We start from the raw sequence: 16,404 nt of genomic DNA, 5'->3' as shown, positions 1-16,404 counted from the left end.
GGAATTGAACTCAGGACCTCTGGAAGAACAGCCATTGCTCTTAACCACTGAGCCATCTCTCCAGCCCTGAGAGCAGTCATCTTACACAAAGTCTTCTGCACCCCTGAGGAATTCCCTACCAAGGGGCTTAGCTGCTAACAGTTCCTCTTAAGATGCTCTACAGAGAGACTTAGAAAAGGAATCCAGTGGGTCCTCTCATAAGAAACTAAGCTTAACCCATTGGCAGTATACACAGTCAGCTACACACACACATGCACTCACACACACTCAGCTGGAGCAGCTCAGAGTTCTCCTTCATGATCCATATGCAGTAGGAGCAGGCTCTGATTTCACTGGCCAGACTTGATCATATATATATATATGATCTCAAAACCCCATCTCCACAGTGACAGACTTCCTCTAACAAGGCTACATCTCATAATAGTGCCACTTGTAACGCGCCAAGCATATTTAGACCACAAATGCTATGCAACTTTCTGTCCATACAGTAAAGCAAGACCTGTGTTAGTGGTAGCTAGTATTTCCAGGGAGACATGAATTAGTATGGTGAAGATGGGAGATTTAGTGGGAAGAGTAAGCTTAAGCAGTTTAATCTCCTAATAGGCCGTCCGTAGAAGTAAGTGGTCATCATCTCAGGTATTGGTATCCTGTCAGGGCTGTCTGCATGAGAAAGGAACTAAGATATTCTCAAGGGTTTTATAATGCAGCATTTGAGTAGCCATCATCCTCTAGGGCTTTGGTACCATGTTGTGGAGAGTCTCACTTAACAAAGCCTTTGTTTGCTTCTGGAGAACCAGAGCACATTTCTACATAGCAATACCTGATTTATTCTTGCAGTGAAAGTGTCTACCTGCCAAGTGGAAACTGCACGTTTGGCCATCCTAACTGAATGACTTTGGGAATAGGAATAGTCATTGCACTCACTGAATCTTTTGCTGCTTCTAGCTGTAAATGTGTTACATTTATCCAGGTTTTGGGACTACATGCCAGTCATGTTGTTTATGGAGAATGTTGCTGCTCAAGGGAACTGTACAGTAATGTACAGTTAGCAATTTGAATTCTCTTCTACTCACAATCATGGGAAATTACTCCTGCTGATCAAGGAGCCAAGTAAAGAGGAGAGCAAGGAATGCTTGGAATATGTCATGATACTAGAAGAAAAACAGTCTTGTTGGTAACATATACTGTAAATGGTTTTGCTTTTCCTACAGGACAAGATGACTGGAATGGGACCAGGCCATCGCTGAAGGCTCCTCCAGCTAGGCCAGTGAAGGGGGCCTACAGAGAGCACCCATATGGACGTTATTAAAACAAACAGGAGGGAAATATCAGTTATGAGCAAAGTTGTTACTGATTTCTTGTATCCCAGGATTCCTGTTGCTTTACCCACAACAGACAAGTAATTGTCTAAGTGTTTTTCTTCGTGGTCCCTTTCTTTTCCCCACCTTCCTCCATTCTTAACTCTGCATTCTGGCTTCTGTATGTAGTATTTTAAAATGAGTTAAAATAGATTTAGGAATATCGAATTAATTTTTTTAAGTGTGTAGATGCCTTTTTTCTTTGTTGTTTAAATATAAACAGTGTACCTTTTATAATAAAAAAAAAGTTGAGTTAAAAAAAAACACAAACATGTTAGTTTCAAAAGTGGCATTGCTTGCTTAAAGGTTCTGAAGTAAAGGCTTGTTAACTTTTTCTTAGTTTTGATTTGAGGCACCCCGTAAAGTCATAGTTGCAGAATCCCAAACTAGGCTACATTTCAAAATTCAGGGCTGCTTAAGATGTAAAATCACAATGTTAACGGCAGTAGGTGCCACCATGTAAAAGCGAGCTCAGATGTCTCTAAAACATTTCCTTTAAAACCATATGGCGGTTGAATCTTAAGGTTAAATTTTAATATGAAAGATCCTCATGAATTAAATAGTTGATGCAATTTTTAACGTTAATTGACTTAAAACAACAACAAAATTAGGTTTGTAAAATGACTTTTTCATTCTGTGGGTTTTGAAATCTAGCCCCAGACATACAGTGTTGAGAGATACTTAGTGGGGAGGGTGGGGTTTGAGTAAGGTTGATGGGGAGAGCCACCTGAATATAATCTGATGGAGTTATTTCTAGTCACAGTCTTTTCAATAATAGTACTAATAATCAAATTTTCAGTATTTAAAATGTCAAGAGTATTTTGTCCATCTGAGATTCTGCACTGTATGAAAAACTCACTTGGACACTGGGCCTGAAAAGCTGATGATGTTCATTAAATTGACCATTGTCAGTTTTGCGCTGTTCCCAAGATAGTTAAGTATGTCTCAACACTAGCATGATATAAAAAGGGACACTGCAGCTGAATGAGAAAAGAATCAAAATCCACTTTGTACATAAGTTAAAGTCCTAATGGATTTGTACTGTCCTCCCATTTTGTTTTTGAAGATTAAATGCTACATGTGTAAGTCTGCCTAAATAGGTAGCTTAAACTTATGTCAAAATGTCTGCAGCAGTTTGTCAATAAAGTTTAGTCCTTTTTTAATCAAAGTAAATGTGATGAATTGTTATTTTTGGGGGTGGACAATAAAATAGTTTTCTCTTTCACATAAACTTAAATTAACTTTAAAGTTAATGGGCTTGTTAAAAGTTTGGAGACATTTTTAAAAGTGGTGGTGGGGTTTTTATTTTAAGGTTACCAAAAAAGTTTATGAGTTGTTAAGTTTTAGTTTAAAAAGAACCAAAGCTTTTTCACCCCCTGGAAGTTGTTGAAAGCAGTTTTATCCAGTCCTATCAAAAAATTCTAATTTTTAGAGAGAAAACCCAACTGACACAGATTGGTTTTTACGTGAAGGTATAGGTACTTAAAAGTGTCAGCCACCCTGGCTTCCATCTCTGTAGAGCCCCTAGGTGGCCTTATAGTGACACTAACTCTCTGTGCTCAGACACTGATTTCACCTGTGTTCAGATACCACTATTGAGAAACACCTGGGTGCCCTTGAGGGCGACCCTTCTATTCCTAGAGATGCATTAACCATTGAGCTGGCCTGGGGAGAGCTGGCAGGATAGACTGGTCCTGAACTCCCCACAAGACTGAAAACAATGCAATTGGTTGTCCCTATGTAAAACATCACTCCTAATCCCCAGGGATCTCGTTCTTTCCCGAAGAGCCACCTAAACTGCTCGGGGGTGAAAAATCCTCTTGTGTGACGTGCCAAGCTGCCTGTAGCAGTGCATGATGGGCATTTTTCTTTTCTTTTTAAAACACACCAACAAAAGATGTATTTATAGATTGTGATAAAGTGTAAATAACTGAATTTTCCACCGTGGTTTGAAGTCAGCTTTCAGGGCATTATGTCTTGTTTTGATGAAAAGAGATCACTCTATACCCCCCTTTTTAAAGGAAAATTATCGCAAGAGAATCAGGATGTGTAAAGCTAACATGCATCGCAAAAAACCAAAGGTAACCTAAATGTCTGATTTTAATAGCACATATTTCTCTTTTATATAAACTGTGACAGCAACTTGCATAAACAATTTTTTAGTTGTTAATTTTAATGTTAAAACTTGGCAAAACTTGTTTAATAAAAATAGCTGTAAAAAGAAAAACCATATGCTGCCGCATAAATTATCCATAACTCTTAATAATCCTGCCCATCACAAGTGAACTGTAATGTAACCTGGGCACAAAGTCTGACATCTTAAATGACACATTGTAAAATTTCAATGACTGTAGATGAGAAGACCTGCTGCACCCCAGAGTAAAGCTTTCTGTTCAGCTACTTTAAAATGTATGAGGATGAGCCCCCAAGACACCTTATTTATATTCACAGTGCAATGTTATTTGAATTTTCTGAAAAGTTGCATGTTTCTTTCCTGTAATGTGTAAAATGCATGCAGGATCTCTATCTTATTTTGTATGTCTTTAATGCTTTTTCCAAACATTCATTCCTTATTTCTCGATTTTCAGGTGACTGAAAATTCCTGAGGTTTTTTTCCTGGAATAGACTGGGTATCAGAGACCCATGTCAGGTATGTGAAAATGTTTTTCATTGTGTGTCGTGACAAGGCAGTAGTAGTGCTAAGAGGTGGCCAAATTCAGTTTTACAATATTTAATCATTTCTGTGTCAGTTTATAGGATGTGATGAGTCTCAGTGTAATAATCTTAATTGACAAGCCAGTGTCAATTTAGAACTCCTGAGTTGTACCTTATTCTGCAGATAATCCACTGATGCGGGGTTTTATTTGGAGTGTATTTTTTGCAAGCAACAATGTGCCTAATGGAAATAAAGGGGCCTTTACTGGATTTTAGGGAGGCACAGGTTGCCCAGACTAGAAAATACAGGAGAGTCACTTCCTAGTCAGGATTACTAGAAAGGTAAGCTCTTGACTGTGTTTGGCTTCTCTCTCCTCTGAACGTACAAGTTCCACAGAAGAAATACCAGATAGCTTAAAGCCCTCACTTTAATACTTTTGTGTAAGAAAGAACTAATTTCTCAAAAATGAAATTTAATCAATCTGGTGAGGTTGTTCAGAATGTCACTTTAGCTCTCAAGAGTCTAAGGCATGGAAAATAGTTCAAGACTAGCCTGGACTGTAAACTGGGACGTAGTATAAACAAAAAAGGGGGTAGGGGTGAGTCAGGATTATTAGGAAAGGAAATTTTAGATCAGGCAGAAAAGGACAACTTTTTACAGTAGTAATTACTGTAACTTACAGAAGCAGTGAGGTCAGGCAACTTCATAAGGCTGTAATAAGTAAAAGCTGATTGTTGGCAGATTGTACCATGTTAACCCTGTAGTAAAAGTGTATACGGAAGTGGTGTTTCTCACACTGAAGAGAAATTGTGTGTTGGAAAGAATACACTAAACATAGTTCAGTACATACCTGTGAGTCCCACTCAGGAAGAGAAGGCATAATGAGAATCAGAAGTTCAAAGTAATCCTTAGTCCACAAAGCAAGTTAAGGCCAGCCTTTGCTATATGAGACACTGTCTTTAAAGACAGAGCAGGGAAGGGCAGAGGAATGGACATGTAACCTGATAAACCTAGAGCTTTTGTTCCAAAATAATTTGTTTGTACAACTAGGAAAGGCAGATTGTGAGAGTGGAGTAAGTCAGTTGGTAGGGAGTAAGTCAAAGAAGGACTTGGCCCTCAGTTGCTACCAGTGCTCCAAGTCAGAACAAAGATGCATCAGGAGTTGCTAAGCTAAGCCAGTAAAGCCAAGTCAGACCATTTTCTGGTTGAAAAGAGCAGCGTCCTATTCAAACTTCTCTCATGTGGGAGTGGAGCATAGATCTGAGCCTAGCAAATGGAGTTGGTGGGAGATCGACATGTAACAAATGCTTGCCTCACAGGTTTTGGAGTTCTGTAGTCCATAAGGCTTTGTCCCAAGAACAAAAGTAGGCTAAGGAAGTAGAGCTCAATTTTAATGCCTACTGTGTCTGGTAGTGGGAGTGGTAAGATAATTTCTACTCTTCTATAGCAAGTCGAGAGTATAACATACCATCACTGCTATATACCAAGAATCCATTCTGTGGAACAGCTGCATCTGTAACACAGTACCTGTATTCAGTATTCTCTCAGAGGCTGCTTATTAAAGATGTACAGTAAAGGTTGTAAGCTGGGTGGTAGTAGCAGTACTTGGGATCTCTGAATTCAAGGCCAGGCTGTTCTACAAGCAAATTCCAGGACAGCAGAGCTACACAGAGAAACCTTGTCTCAGGAAAAATAAAACAAAAACCTGTTGTCCAAGTAGCGGTCGTTCCTCTTGTATCAGATATGACAGTCACGTGGCGAGGCTTTGGTCAGTACTGTACTTTGGAGGCCTTTGGACAACTTTGTACAGTTGGTTCTTCTACCTACCTGGGTTCATGGGATTGAACTCATGTCAATCCCACTTTCCCCACTGAGGTATTGCTAGCATTACCAATCATTTTTTTATATATAAGAGAACTTGAACCACAGAAAATATCAGTAGCAGCCAAAGTCACACAGTTGTTAAGTAGCATAGGTGAGTTATTTGTCCGAGTCTCCATTTTGCTGATAGTTGCATACATGGCCATTTTTGTAACTGGATGGGCTAGGGATATAGCTCTTGACTCTGAACATGAAACCTTTGGTTCTTAGCACCACATAAATTGGGCATAGTGATACTATGTAGTTGTAGTGTAACAATAGCTTAGGGCTGATTTCAAAAAGTGGAAATTTAAGAAAAAATTTATGGTGTGGGACTGAGAGGTTTTAGAGCCAAGACTGTGTTTGAAAATTGTATTATTAGCAAAGTAAGAAAAAGGAGGGGCCTTAAAATGGTACCATTTCTCTGCTGGAGAATAAAGGGGATGGATGGATCCTCTCCCTACTTCTGGATTTCTTGTCCCCTGCCTGAAGTACTTTTGGCTCCTGTATTACAAGAAGGAGGATCATTGCTTTTCTACATTGATTTGGGCTGTCTACGGATGGGAAGTTTGCATTTGCCTTTATGTTTATTGTCTCTTAGTAATCTGTGCTTTACAAAGCCAAAGCTGTTCTCAGTGTATCTCAGGGTGACCTTAAACTTCTGATCCTCAAATTTATAGAGAATTGCATGCCCCTACCTCATGTGCTGTACTTACAGATGTGTGTTTTCCACATCTGGCACTTACATCTAAAAATTCTTAGTTTTATTTAACAGACTCAAGGGATTTTTTTTCCCCCTATGATAGAGTCTCTATGTAGCTTTGGCTGTCCTGGGACTCACTGTGACCAGGATGGCCTTGAACTCAAAAAAGAGAACCACCTGCTTTTGAGTATTGGGATTAAAGGCATGTGCCACTGTGCCTGGCCGATTTGTCCATCTTAAATTCTCAGTTATGTGCTAATTGCTGGGTGTATCATACCAGCATGCCATGTACTTCTCACAGTTCACCATGTGATGCTACGTATTTTGCTGGTATAAAGCTCCCCAAGCTCCCCACACTATTCTAGTCGAACATTCTTCTAATGTGCAGTGATTTAGAGGATCACAGCATTAGAGAGCTAAAATCTAAACATAAGTCTAGACTCATACTTAACTGCTGCCTTCTGGATTCTTGTAATTTGTTTGGTTAACCACCAGATAAATTTACTGAAAGGTGCTCCCAACTATTGCTATTTAGAATTCATGCTTCTGACTTTGCTTCTAGATTTCTGTAGTTAAAAAGATTTGAATTCTTATGAATTTACAGCCTCCGTTGACTCACATGCACTCTTGGATTCCAGATTAATAGTCATTGCATGCTTGGAGCTAGCACAGGTCTGATGAATATTTAATAACATGGAATAGACAGGCTGGAAACAGCTGTCAACAGCAGCTGTTGAGGGCAGGGGAGGAAGTACATTACACTGCCTAATTACCCCTTCTCCTGTTTTCATGCCTAGAGAAGGAGGACTGTCTTCTCTAGGCCTTAGCAGAAAAGTTACATGGTGATAAGCACTGCCTGCCCTGGCCCAGTTGGGTCATGTTAGCAATTTTTTTATAGCCCGGGCTGGCCAAGTATACACTGTCTAGTACGCTGCTTCTGCTAACTGCATCTCTCCTACAGGAGCAAGGCTCTGTTTTCTCACATCCCTAGCAGACAGAAGCAGGAGATAAAAGGCCAGCCTTTACTAGCTTATTGACAGACTTGTGTCTGGCAGGGACTTGGACCTCTAAATCAACAGCCATGTCTGGTGGAACATGCCTGTGATCCCAGCATTCCAAGGGTAGCCATCTTCATTATATAGCTAGCCAAAGTTCAGCCGAGGCTGCATTAAGTTTTAAACAAAAATTTCTCCCAAGTTTTCCGGGTTGTTTGGTGTGATCTGGTATGACTATATCATTACGTGGCCTCAAACTTGACAAAGATTCACCTGCCTCAGCTTCCTAAGTGCTGGGATTAAAAGCACATACCACCATGCCTGGGTATTTTATTTATTTATTTTAAAGGCTTATTTTTAGTATTTGGGTGTTTCGCATGCAGAAAGATTTGTGAACAATATGTGATGCTCTGGTGTCTGAAGATGAGAAGAGAGGGTGTTGAGTATCTTGAGACTGGTAAGGCAGGAGTTAACAAGACGGTTCTGCTCCACCATGCGGTGCTGGGAATCAAATTCTAGTTCTCTAAAAGCAGGCAATGCTCTTTACCACTGACCCTCTCTCCAGCCCAGTTGTGGAATTTCTTGACCATGAATGTAGCATCTATTCTTACCATTCCCGACCTATGCTGCAGTGATAGCCTTTGGCTGCATCCAAAGAAGGATGTGGACAAGTAGAGGCCACAGATGTTACACAGGCAACTTGACTAGATACAAGAAGGCCCTATGCAAGTTGTGGGTCTCCAGAAAAATTAGATGGGTGTGCCCATCTCTCAGTTAATACTCTGATGAATGGCAGGCTGTGTAAGGCCTTGGGTTTCATTCTAGCACTGAGGGCAAAGGGGAAATAGAAGAAAACACCTTGTACTCTGATAATACCTTTTTAAAATTATTATCGTTATTTTTAGATAGTCTTATACAGCATAGACTGGCCTTGAATTGACACTGTAGTGGTGCTGACACTCTGCTTTTGGTCCTCCTACCTGCATCTCTAGTGCTAACATCCCTTGTGTACGTCACTACACTCTCCCTTCATGTTACTGAAACTAAGGCTTTGTATGTATTAAGGCAGTGCTCTTCCAATAGCCACATCTCTAGCCCCTCATAGGATTCTTAATCTTCTTAGAAATTGGTATAAATAGTTCTTTTGATTTTTTAAAAAAATATAGATTGTTACAAATTAGAACACCTACTGTGTGTTAGTCACTGGAAACTGAGTGATCAGTACTAGACCTAAGTCCTTCCCATCATGGGGCTGACAGTCTATTTTGAGAAGTAGAAACTGCACAGAAAACTCATCAACCCACGTCATTTCAGTTGTGAGCTATCCTCTCTTGGAACTCTTCCCACTCTGGGGAATTCTTTCATGGTTTCTTGAATGTGTCTGAATTACTCAGTAATTTATATTGTGATAAGTTTCCAAAGGAAAAATAGTCTATTGAAAGTATACTGCCTGGGTTTCTTTTTTTAAAAAAAAAAAAAAAAGAAAGAAAGAAAGAAAAAGAAAAAAAAAAGGCAACTGCCACCAAAGACTTGCTTGATCCTCAGGGACCTAGGAGATGGTTTGGGAAAAGGATGTGGTACACTGAACTGAGCAGAAGGTCATCTGAGGCAGTGAGACAGTCATCTAGAGCTTGTTGGGCTTGTTATGCATAACCTCTGCAACTGAGCCAGACCCCAACCCATGTTTCTGATTTTAAAACATATGAATACATGGAGAACCTGTTTGGAAGCCTTGTTAGTCCCGACAAGAAATGAGTTGGGAACTGTGGCAGGGCTGGGATCTAACTCGGTAACACCCTAACACCCAGGTCTAGACCCATACTGCTGTGTGTATATAGATAGACATGCTACTGCATGCATGTGGAGGCCAGAGGACAACTCTGGAGTGGTTCTTTCCTTCCACCATCATGTGGGTTCTTGTTAAGCAGCAAACATCTTTATACACTGAACTATCTTGTTGCCCCAATCTACTTTTTTTGTTTATTTTTTTATATTTTATATTTATATTTGTTTATTTATTTTTTTGTTTGAGAAGAGTGACTTACTGTGTAGTCCTGACTGTCCTGAAATTAGTTACGTAGACTCGGCTGGTTTTAAATTCTGTCAGATACTTGGGACTTGCAGCCCATCTAGTCTAGCCTCTGCTCAGGTCTCAGTAGCATAGTTTCTTAAAACAAGGTGGAATTTTGTCTATCGCGTGCATGAATCCCTGAGATTGGTTCCACAGTGTCTTGTTTCCCCAACCTATGATTGAGAAATATAATTGAAAATGAAGATTAGAGCTAGAGAAATGGCTCAGTGTTTAAAAGCTGTAAGAGTGCTTGCTACTTTTTCAGAGGACCCAATTTGGTTCTCAGCACCCAGATTGGTAACTGGCAACTAGTTCTAACTTGAGAAAAGTACAAATCTATATATAAAAAATAAAACTGTAGAGAACTAGGTATATTCAATAGCTCCTAGAACATAACTTAGTGATTAGATATGGGATAATAGAGATAATAAAGATCATGCTGAAACTGGACATGGTTGAGAGCAAACCTTTGAGGTAGGAGGATCTGTGCATTTGATCTCTAGCGAAGCTACAGTATAGTGAGACCTGGGCTGAAATGATGGTAGGTGTGTCCTTTAGAAGAAGCTGGGCTGGAGAGGTGGCTCAGCCTTGGTTCCTGGCACTCATGTCTACAGTGCATTCAGGAGCAGGTACACACTCACATGCACACATAATTTTAAAGATCTTTTCTAAGAATCACTTCTGTGTTTTTTTACATAATATCAGGCCCCAGCCCAGTGTCCCATGATAAGATGTGTCCTCTATGGATAACCCTGAACTTTGGGGTCTGGGCTAGACTCTTAGAAGGTCAGATGAAATAAACCTTTGAACTTAAGATTTAATTTTCTGACTCCTTTTTAAACTCAAGCTTTTTTTGGTTTGGGATAACCAAAGTTGTAGTCTGAAAGCTGGGTGTGGTGGAGTATACACTTTCAAGGTAGAGACAGACAGACTTCTGAGTTGAAGGCTACATAGAGTGTTCCCAGATGGGGCTATTGTATGAAATCAAGGGGCTGGATCTCAGCAGTTAAGAACACTGGCTGTTGCTGCTCTTCCAGAGGATTCAGATTCAATTTGTACCACTCACATGGCAGCTTACAGCTGTCTGTAAGTACAAATCCAGGGAATCCAATACGTTGACCCAGACATTAATGTAGGAAAAGCATCAATGTTAAAGTTCAGTTTTAAAAAAGCATGAATGTAGTGGCAATTCTGGGATTTTGGTTTCTTTTTTAAAAACACAAATATTAAGATCTGGGGGCCATATGATACTGCTTCAGGATGTTAACGGCAGCTGACTGATTTGCTTTGTGCTCTAGCACAGGTATGGTTTTGCCAGCCACAGATAGTTTCTGTGATTATGTAACATTTGGAATCCTGGGAACTTATCAGAGGGTATATAAATGCTAGGGACCAGAGAGGTGTGGGGTTGGTTGCCATTTCTTAGTGTTGTTCAAAGAAGAGATTAGATTCAGATCCCCGATCCCCCCCCCCCCCCCCCCGCTTTCTTTCCTGTAAATAGCAGATACCAGCTGCATAGTAAGGCCTCGGATCTCTCTGCTCAGTAATACATGGATGGGAGAGCCACATAGGGTTTGAGAAATAACTTCACTGCCAAAAAGAGCTCAAGGAGCCTGTGAGCTTTATCTCCTGCTCACCTTTGTGTAGCTGGGAGCCTGACTGCTGAATGCTGCAAGGAGTTCAGCTAGGAAAGGGAGGGTTGTAAGGTATAAAGTCTGACCAGATGATGGCTAAGAAGCCCCCATTAGCTTTAAGTTCCTTAATTTTCCACTTTGTGTCTTTGCAGCTGTCAAAGGAGCCTGGATACCAGGAGCTACCTGCTGTATAGAGGCTGGCCTGGGACACTTCCTGGGACATACAAACCCAGGAGAGGAGCTCAGCAGTTGTGTTTCACCCCACCTCTTGGTCTGATTTTTCCACAGAAAGCCAGCCAGGATCTTTAACCCCAGATGGAGTCCTCAGAGCTTCAGGGGACTCATTGCTAACAGTCCTACCTACTCGAGACATTTTAGGAGGGGCGGGGGTTTAACTCGGTGTTTGAACACTTCACTTGCACATGTAGAGGACCGGGGTTCATTTTACCTTACAATAAATAAATAAATGAGAAAATGAATAAGTAAATAAATGCCTTTTAAAGAACTGAAAGGCAACAGATATGGTGGCACACAACATTAATCTCAGCACTTAGGAGGCAGAGACAGATGAATCCTGGAGTTCAAAGCCAGCCTGATCTACAGAGCCTGTTCTAGGACAGCCAGGTCTACATAGAGAAACCAGTCTTGAAAAGCCAGAGACCAGGGAATAAATCCCTGGTGTGGCTCTCTAGGCCAGAAGACACTTGGCTCCTGTGCTGTTCACACATACTACTATATATGCCCACTGCTACACCATCGCTGGAACCTTTAGCCTGGGAGCCCTTATACTTTTCCAGAGGACTCCCAGGAAACATAGTCAACCTCTAATATGGGAAGGAAAGTTGAGAATCGTTTACTGTAGGTAAGGCATTTTAAGCTGAGCCTGTGTTCTGTTGTTAGCACTTGCCCACAAGTTTTTGAAGGGTGGGGCGGTTCTGTGTCATCTCTACTATTTTCAAGTATCTGCCTCTTCGTGAAGAGTTCAATAAAGGTTTGGTCAAGTGATGAACAGTGAATGGTTCTACTCTGATAGCTCTATCAGCCTTGCTTTTTCTCTTCAGAGATAGGTAAGTCATCTGTAGCCTCTAGGTATGAGATAGCCTCTTAAAAGGAATTTTACAGGAAAGGTCTGAATTAACAGCGGTCAGCTCGATTTAAATTTTAGTTCCTTCCTTTTGTGTTTATCAAAGCATGTTTATTCCATAAGTAGTTTCTCCCCATGGAATGGAAACCTGAGAAACACTTTAAATCTGAAAAACGGGGGCTGGGCAGAATACTGCCCTGTGTGGTTTCTTCTTCCAGGCTTATTTTTAGTTCTGTTACAGTGTCCACCTCCAGCACTGCTTTACGCCCCAGGGACCTTTCTCTCGGGAGGTCTGACTTAGGGCGTTTGGCCTACCACCCAGTTGCCCTGCTTGTCAGTCACCTGCAAGCTGAGAAGGGTGACATCAGCTTTCCCCAAGCCTTGGACTGCTCAGAGACATAAATATTTAAAAAGGGCCTTTCTCTAGCTGTTGCCAAGGTGACGGACTCTCGGGATGAGTGGGAGTGTGGAGGAAGGACTGGCTTTAGAAGGGTGTGTATGAGGCTGGCCACCAGCCAGGATTAAGCTTGGAAGGCTCTGCCCGCATACCTTGCCTTACATGAGCCCTTTAGCTGCTGTGTTGTTTCCAGGCCCATCCCTAGGCTTGGATGCTGTTTGGTTGCTGTTTGGTCTTAGGTAAGTTGAATTTTTCTGGGCCATTGTTTTAACATCTCTTGGGCTTAAAAGGATCTCTGTCTTGGTGCAGGTAAGTGGAAAATAAAAAGTATATTTGCTGTGCTTTGCTAGTAAATCCTAATTAGAGGAACTAGACCCTATTGCTCTTTTTGAAGGCAGCCTCATTGTAGTCCATTCTTGCTTCAACCTTGCCTCAGCTTCCTGAATGCCAGAACTGCAGACATACGCTACCACGACTGTCCTCTGATACGTAAGCTGGAATCCTAATGCCACATGGATTCCATTGCTCTCACATAATCTAATGACATTTTCTCCTTCATAAAGTAGTGTGTGTCTGTGCACGCACTTATATTGAGATAGTGGCCCACTTTAGTTCAGGCTGGCCTGGATCTCTCACAGAAATCTGCCTGCCTCTACCTCTCAAGTGCTGGAATCAAAGGTGTGCACCACTGTGGCTGTCCCAAACACCTACGGCTTTCAGATCTATCTGGACTATCTGGATAGCGTAGGCCATTCCAGTTGGGCCTGCCTAGTAATTTAGAAGGGGAGTTCATGGGTGTTGGGGCCTATGATACAAAAACACACATACATACACATAGAGTTTAATACACCTGCCTGGTTGTCTTTTTTCCTATGCAGCACTCCCCAACTTTTCATTAGCATGTGTCTGAGAACTTAGCAGTAGTACTTCCTGAGCTCCAAGCTCTGGATGTGCTTCCCTGATGCTTTGAGAACTCCTGTTTCTTTGTTTGTGGCTCCCTCTAGTGGGGTGTTGATGGTAAAAAAACGAAAGATCTAAGACTGACATACCATTCAGAGAGACAGTGGGGCAACTGTCCCAACTCCTAATGAGAGCCATCCAAATTCTCTTATACTATATCTCTGCTATCTACTCCATTAGTCCTCAATAATGAATAGGGATTGATCCTAATTTTTAATGTTTTTCTAGCTTCCAATTGTCTTGGTTTTATTTTCCACTAATAAAACGCACCAACAAAAGCAGGTTGGAGAGAGTTTATCTCAGTTCTGATGGCAGACCATAGGGAAATCGAGACAGCAGTAACTTGAAGCCACTAGTCATATCCACAGTCACGAGCAGAGAGGATCTGTACTTATGTTCATTTTCTCTTTAGTCCAGGACTCAACCCTTGAGGCATGAAGAAATGAGTCCATTGATATAATTAAGATGGTCTAGGCCAACCTGACCTAGAAAACGTCTCGTTGGAATTCTTCCCTGTTATTCTAGGTTGTGTGTCAGTATCAGGTTGACAAAACTAATTTCAGTTATGCTCAAGCCTACTAGATGTGAACCTCTGTTTTCTGCCTTTTCTCTAGACTACAGGTCTGTCAAAACAGTATGAGGCCTTTGCTTATTTTTAACTCACATGTTCAGGCGGGGCATTGTGGCCTTTAATCTCAGCAGAGGCAGAGTGGATTTCTGAGGTTGGAGGCCAGCCAGGAATACAGATTGAAACCCAATCTCAAAAAGTTTTCCTAGTGGATTGCTTTATTATCTCTGTAGAACATAAAGTGTGAAGAGTTTGACCAGAACATAGGTCTGAGCTGATTATGGAAGGGGCTAATCACACAAGGAAAGTGGTTCAAGAGATTACAATGTGAACACCCTTGAATGTTCTTGTATTAAGAATCAGATCTGAGGGGGTGGAGAGATGGCTCAGTGGTTAAGAGCACTGACTGCTCTCCCAAAGTTCAAATCCCAGCAACCACATGGTGGGCTCACAACCATCTGTAATGAGATCTGACACCCTCTTCTGGTGTGTCTAGAGAAAGCTACAGTGTATATATAACTTTTTTTTTTTTTTTTTTTTTTTTTAAATATCCGAACTGTCTTTGGGAGACCAAATCACTTGGCAGCTGGGGTGGCTGCAGGTGACATCTCTTCAAAGCCTTTGATCTTGTTAACCATCAGATTTCAAGATTCCTTTCTTGAGTTGTAGCATATTATACTATGAAAATCTCATTTTACCTGGCTCGATCACTAATTCCCCCTCGACTCAATTCCCCCTCTACTAGTCTAGAGTAGCGGGACTGTTGGGCTGCTTTGACTTGCCAATCATTTACCCACTGAAACTGCAAGAAGACTCCACCACAGATTGAGAGTAAGGAAGAGAAATTTCCCAAGGGAGAATTGTCTTTCTTGAAATAATGAATGTAGAGCAAGCAGTCATACAAAGTGGGTTGGATTCATGGGTTCCCTTGCTGTCTTACACTGAGTTGTAGATGTGCCAAGTCAATTCAGTAAGTATTTCCTGGGAATTCTGTGTACAGTGTTTGCATTTTTCACATTGCAGATTCATAGACATTTCCTACCAACTCCACGGGTGGTTACCAAATTCAAGAGATGTTTCATCCCCATATGGTAAAACACTTTACAAATAAAGGATCATGCTAGAGATTAATCTCGGCCTTACAACAGACACCAGACCATTGAACAAAAGCCCTGAACTATAGCAAACCTCGTCTCAGAAATCAGGTCTGACCCCTCCTAGGAAGCTGCCCACCTCTAAACTTGGTATAGTTTAATATATTATTCTTTTTCTTCATTAAGGTGTAGCAAATTGTTAGCTCTTTGTCCCCAGGATGTAGCAGTAACTAAAAATAGGGCTAAGAGTGACACGCATATTCCCAGGAATGGCCCAGCTTTGGTGTATGGTGTTTCCAGAAACCAAAGGAGAACATCAGATCCCCTAAACTGGATGTACAGATAGTTGTGAGCTGCTATATATATGTGTCTGGGGAAATTGAATTTAGGTCTCTAGACTCAGCTAAGTCGTGCTAAGCAGTGAGCCATCTCTCGAGCCCCTCTGTGTGTGTGGTGGGGTGAGCAAAGGTGAATGTATGCACAGAAATGCTGGTACCCTCTGAGATCGGAGACAGGATCTTCTTTATTCTAGTTAGGTTTATATTGCTTCGATAAACACCAGGACCAAAAGGAGCATGGTAAATACAAGATTTCTTTCATCTTACGGTCCATCATGAAGAGAGGTCAGCAGGGACCTGAAGTCAGGATCTTTTTTTTTTTTTTAGTATACAGTAGGGTTTATTCAGGGCATGGGGAGGGGAGTTGAGAGGGTAGTAGAGACACAGAGCAGAGAAGAGAAGAGGAATAGAGAATTAGAGGCCGGCCATGAACGTGGGGAGAGAGTGGGGGAAGGGAATGGGGAGAGCTGGGAGCAGGAAGAGAAGAGCAAGAGCTGAAGTCAGGATCTTAAGCAGTTGTTTATCGAAGGTACAACTTGTTCCCCATGGCTTCCTCTGCTTGCTTTTATATACATCCCAGGACCACCTGCTGATAGACGGGGTTACCCACAGTGGGCTGAGCCCTTCCACATCAATCATTAATCAAGAAAATGCCTACATGGCTTGCTTACAGGCCAATCTGATGG

General features: G+C 41.4%; 1 protein-coding gene across 2 annotated transcripts in view; it reads left to right on the top strand.

The window, feature by feature from the left end:
• Positions 1-11,673, top strand: part of KHDRBS1 (KH RNA binding domain containing, signal transduction associated 1) — a 32,855-nt gene extending 21,182 nt beyond the window's left edge. Inside the window, exons 9-11 of one of the 2 annotated variants that reach the window (XR_013975129.1) lie at positions 1,212-1,399; positions 3,947-4,008; positions 11,430-11,673. Coding sequence is in view for 1 of the 2 variants with exons in the window: in XM_080921317.1 (XP_080777443.1) it covers positions 1,212-1,309 (98 nt within the window). In the remaining variant the exon portion in view is untranslated. Of the gene's footprint in view, positions 1-1,211; positions 2,521-3,946; positions 4,009-11,429 lie in introns of those variants that run through there. The other variant, XM_080921317.1, reaches the window with a different exon arrangement.
• The last annotated feature ends 4,731 nt before the right edge of the window (positions 11,674-16,404 follow it).

Source organism: Micromys minutus (assembly GCF_963924665.1).
Source record: "Micromys minutus genome assembly, chromosome: 9".
Lineage (NCBI taxonomy): Eukaryota > Metazoa > Chordata > Mammalia > Rodentia > Muridae > Micromys > Micromys minutus.
The sequence above is the reverse complement of the archived record's forward strand: the minus strand, read 5'-3'. Positions and strand labels throughout refer to the sequence as shown.